General features: G+C 44.3%; 1 protein-coding gene across 2 annotated transcripts in view; it reads left to right on the top strand.

Annotated features, from left to right (window-relative positions):
• Positions 1-5000, top strand: part of plcb4b (phospholipase C, beta 4b) — a 78621-nt gene that overhangs the window by 35512 nt on the left and 38109 nt on the right. For both annotated transcript variants that reach the window (XM_030345550.1, XM_030345548.1), the window contains exons 5-6: positions 4039-4119; positions 4952-5000. The exon at positions 4952-5000 is cut by the window's right edge and continues 11 nt beyond it. In XM_030345550.1, coding sequence (XP_030201410.1) covers positions 4039-4119; positions 4952-5000 — 130 coding nt within the window. The remainder of the gene's footprint in view (positions 1-4038; positions 4120-4951) is intronic.

Here is a 5000-nt window from a genome sequence, read left to right as displayed (position 1 = left end):
GTGTGTGTGTGTGTGTGTGTGTGTGTGTGTGTGTGTGTGTGTGTGTGTGTGTGTGTGTGTGTGTGTGGTAGTGTGTGTGGTAGTGTGTGGCTGTAAGGCTGTGGCTAATAGGAGGCCTGCAGGGGACCGGTGTTGATTAGAGTGAAGTGCACACTCGTACACACAGGCGCTCACACACATACACTCAATACAATCACCCTCTAATGTAAGTACAAATGCCATTGGCCACAAATGATATGTAAAGCAGAATAGATTTTTCCAGATCCCACGCTCCACCCATGGAAGTCCCATGGTGCAGCAGATGGTGAGGACATGAAATGTCCTTGTCCTTTGCTGTCGGTGTCTCTCTGTGTGTGTGTGTGTGTGTGTGTGTGTGTGTGTGTGTGTGTGTGTGTGTGTGTGTGTGTGTGTGTGTGTGTGTGTGTGTGTGTGTGTGTGTGTGTGTGTGTGTGGCAGCATTAAGTAAGTCTCTAAAGATTCAAAACTCTCCCTTGTTGTTTTCCCAAAATGAACCTGAGTACATTTTGCATCTACACATAATGTTGAGTTACTTCCATAATAAACAGAATAATGACATATTCTCTGTTTTTCTTTATCTATCGCTGTATGCAGAATATTGAAGAGGCTTATAAACTATCCTTCAATCCCATCATTTTCTTTGTGAAGTGTCATTGACTGTTACTGGATGTTTTCATAATACAATTGACTACTTTTGCATCTTGCGTCAGCCATCCGCTCTCTTATAACTCATAGCGAAGTAAAAGTAAGACAGAGGGAGGGGGGAGAGAGAGACTAATACTGTATATTATTTTGATGGACTTCCATTGTTTAGCGTTTGCTCATCCTGCTATTGGGTAAAAAAAAACACTTTCCTTTCTCCTTTGGTCATTTTTACTGTTCGCTTATTTTATCTTCGGGATGTTTATCATTGTTTGCCTTTCATTCCTTTGTTTCTTAAAAAGAGCAATTAATCAACTGTCTCCTCAGAGCGCTCTGTTAAAATAGGGTTCAACGTAGACAAATTGCTAAGCGTTCTGGCGACTGAATAGATGAGAATAAAAGCACACCTCGACGACAGCGGGTCAAAGGTCAGAGACCTCACATATCCAATGCACTAAATATTGTATGTGTGTGTGTTTGCCTCCCAGCGTCTGCTTGTCCGCTTGTGCATGCATGTGCATGTGTCCGACACACACACAAACACACACACACACACACACACACACACACACACACACACACACACACACACACACACACACACACACACACACACACACACACACACACACACGAAGAGCAGAATACATAAATAACCAGACACAGCCTCTGATCCGGCTTGGAAACCGTTGTGGACGTCACCTGGCGTTTGTTCCCTGTTGTTCCCGACAGTGAGATGGACGTTCCTCACATCGACAACAAAGAAAGGAGAGAGCAGAAACAAGAGCTCAGCACTGGAAACAGAAATTGCATTGGAGTGCCTGTTTTATTTATTAACAGGCGTCCGTTGGTACACAGACATATTGTTGCTTGCATTCCCTTGTGTATCTGGGTGTTCATCAGGTCTGTGTTGGCTCCTCATTCTTAGAGCATGACCTGTAGATGCTACTGGGGGGGGGGGGGGGGGGAGGGGCTCCAGTCTGGTGACTTTATCCAGGACTGCTTTAAAGAGCGCTGTGATCGATGAAGCGACTCTCTCGCTCTTACTCTCTCGCTCTCTCTCTCCCTCTCAGGGTGTCCACGCATCCTTAAAAAGTCTTAAAAAGTCTTAAATTCATGTTTCTAAATTTAAGGCCTTCAAAAGTCTTAAATTCGTTACAAATGTCATATGCTGTTCTTAAACACTGTAACTCAAGGACTTACATTTGTCGGGGCGGGACAATGGGTAGGTGCAAATTCAAGGACAGTTGGCTGGAAGACGTGCGTTTCCGAAGTTGGCTCGCGTCTGTTGCCAACCCCCACCATCGCATGTTTTAGGTCTTCAATTTCATTGTTAAAAAGTCTTAAATTTGACTTGCTGAAACCTGCCGATACCCTGCTCCCACTAACACATACAAGCCCTTGGGTATGTAAGGGTATGTGTTGGAGCTTCACTTGGATACTGTAGTAATGAAGACTGGGGATGGGTAGCTTCATCAACTAATTAGTCACACACACACACATACAGATATACACACATGTAGACGCAAACCACCCATCCACAGATATTTCTACATATATACACACACACATACCCACACACTAACACACGAAGCGCTTTAGGACAAAGATGCCTTAACAAGCCCCTTGGGTAGACTTATGTGAGGTCAGACCCTCTTTGATACTGTGTATTTTATATAAAGTATATAAAGTAGTGTTCTTAGTTTTACTGAGGCCCTGAGCGACTGGGCCTTTGGGTTGTAGCCTACTTTCCGTGTGGGCAGTCAGGGGTTCTACAGCACTTGTTTTAAACTCATATTCCCATATAGGGATATGTTGTTATTCCTTTGGATTACACCATCAAAATATGTGCTGAATGAGTGAGTTGTTTGTTTTTTCTAAGGGAGTTGTATCTGCGGGTATAAGGTCAAACAAATCTACCTGATCGTCGCGTTCGTCGTGATTCATTAGCTATTGATAATAAAGACGGACAATAACATTCCATATATTAGAGTTTTGTTTGACATTTAATAATTGGAACCTTCCCCGGGTCTGAAGCAGTCCGCCTTTGTAGGTTTAACATGTCAATCAAAGCAAAGTATGCTCTTAGAAAGCATTGCATATGAACCTGGCGACGGGTCAAACACAGCTGGCCAGCGTAGCATGGGGCTAGCTTAGCATCGCTTTTTGATCAGGTTGCATTCCTTTCCCTTTTTTCACTCCCAAGCCTTTTATATCTTGTTTGACTTTGGGACTACATTGCATCATGCAGATAAGATTCAAATCCGAAGGGCCATTTCGCTTTGTCATCGAATTCCGACGACTTAATTTAAAAGTCAATGTTGAACAATGAATTTGTTTCGTGTGGTTGATCAAAGTACCCACATTACACAACACACAACAAGAAGTACGCAATGACGCATTATGAATGATTTATTATGTGCACTCAGAAGGCATATATAAAAAACAATTAATAGTAAATAGCACACACACACACACACACACACACATACTGTACATATACATTTGCATATATTACATATATATTTACATATACATACACACACACAAATTGACACACACAGACATTGACACACACACAAACACACACACACACGCATTGACACACACACACACACACACACACACACACATTGGCACACACATTGAGCCGTTGATAACTGAGATCAGGCCTACCAGCTGTGAGTTGAAATGACGGAAGATAAGCCGGCTAATACGAGCCGATTCTCTGCTCCGACAGCCCAGCTGAACGGGACACGTCCCGCCAACTAGGGGACAGCTAACGGTGTGCGTGTGTGTGTGTGTGTGTGTGTGTGTGTGTGTGTGTGTGTGTGTGTGTGTGTGTGTGTGTGTGTGTGTGCACTAGATCTGTATTGCTCGGTTCTACAAAAAGAACATCGAGCGACATCTGCACCCGCACAATCACCAAAACACACACACACCGGCACACAACGATACACACGCACAGGCACACACACACACACACGGGGACCCAAGTGCATGTTCCATTTGGTGCACACCCTCACACACACATACCAGAGCGTGCTCAAGGATGTGTGCGGTCTCCTTGGAAGAAGGCAATCCCGCCTAGATGATGTTTGCATTCGACACCTCATGGAAACCATCTTCATCGCTCAGTGTGCGCGTGTGTGTGTGTGTGTGTGTGTGTGTGTGTGCGCGTGCTTGCGTGCGTGTGTGTGGCGTGCTTAAACATCGAGTGATCGCTACGTCTTAGAAAAGGACTGGAGTGTCTCCGCTGGCGGAGCAATGGCGGTGTAAGCCCTGGGCGCCTCTTTAACGTCCTGTCAAATAAATGCACGCGATGGATTAGACCTCTCTGGGTTCAGGATTCAAAAAATGTATTTTGTCCCTCAACAGGACCCGTTCGTCTTCGAGCCCAACTGCCAGATGAGAGTCGATGAGTTTGGCTTTTTCATCACCTGGAAGAGTGAGGGCAAGGTAAACAAGCTCGTTTTTATTCTAATCGTATGTTCTTTTTTTAAATAGAACATTTGGTCTGACAAAAATAAATAATAAAAGAAAAGAATAAAGAAGAATAAAAAATAATAAGCTCATATTTCAGCTTCTCCAGTTATGCTCTTCCCAGTCCCATCACTAAACTCACAGCAGAAATACAGATCGTTGTTTATAATCAGAGCAACGTTCCTCAAAGAACACTGATGACATGTTAGCCCAATCCAGCATGAAGCGTTTTACAATACAAACTTCGACCTCCCCGAAACCGCATTGTATATCGGATGAAAGGCAATGCTGTATGTGTACTTGTCATGCAAACTTCTGGCATTTCACTTTACTTTGTTCCCATGAACATGAAGTGTGCAGAACACTATTCAAATTCAAAGATATATTTGCATGCATCTGTTAAATCCACCAGGACGTTCCATCACTGCGTTTTATTTTTGTATATTCCACAGTTAACATAGGTGCGATAGCGTCAGTGTGCTATGTGCGTACGTGATGAGACACGAAGGCAGCTGTTACCGCGAGACGTTCAAATTCGGGTCACGCCGACATACTGTATTTAAAGTGAAATACCTGTCTCCGATGATGAAGTGAGTTTGTGCTTTCGCTAAACAAAGTCTGCCACGTTAGTCACAGTCTAACAACACACCAAGAGGTCCCGGACTTATTTATTTATCCTTTTCTCACCTCCCACTGCCTCTCTCTCTGTCTCTGTCTCTCCCTGTCTCTGCCTCTCTGTCTCTCTCCCTCTCCCTCTCCCCCTCCCACTCCCTCTCCCCCCCTCTCCCTCTCTGTCTCTCTCCCCTAGGAGGGCCAGGTTCTAGAATGCTCCCTCATCAACAGTATTCGAGTCGGAT

This window comes from Gadus morhua, chromosome 21, assembly GCF_902167405.1.
Source record: "Gadus morhua chromosome 21, gadMor3.0, whole genome shotgun sequence".
NCBI classification, from domain to species: Eukaryota; Metazoa; Chordata; class Actinopteri; order Gadiformes; family Gadidae; genus Gadus; species Gadus morhua.
This window is presented reverse-complemented; position numbering and strand designations above follow the sequence as displayed.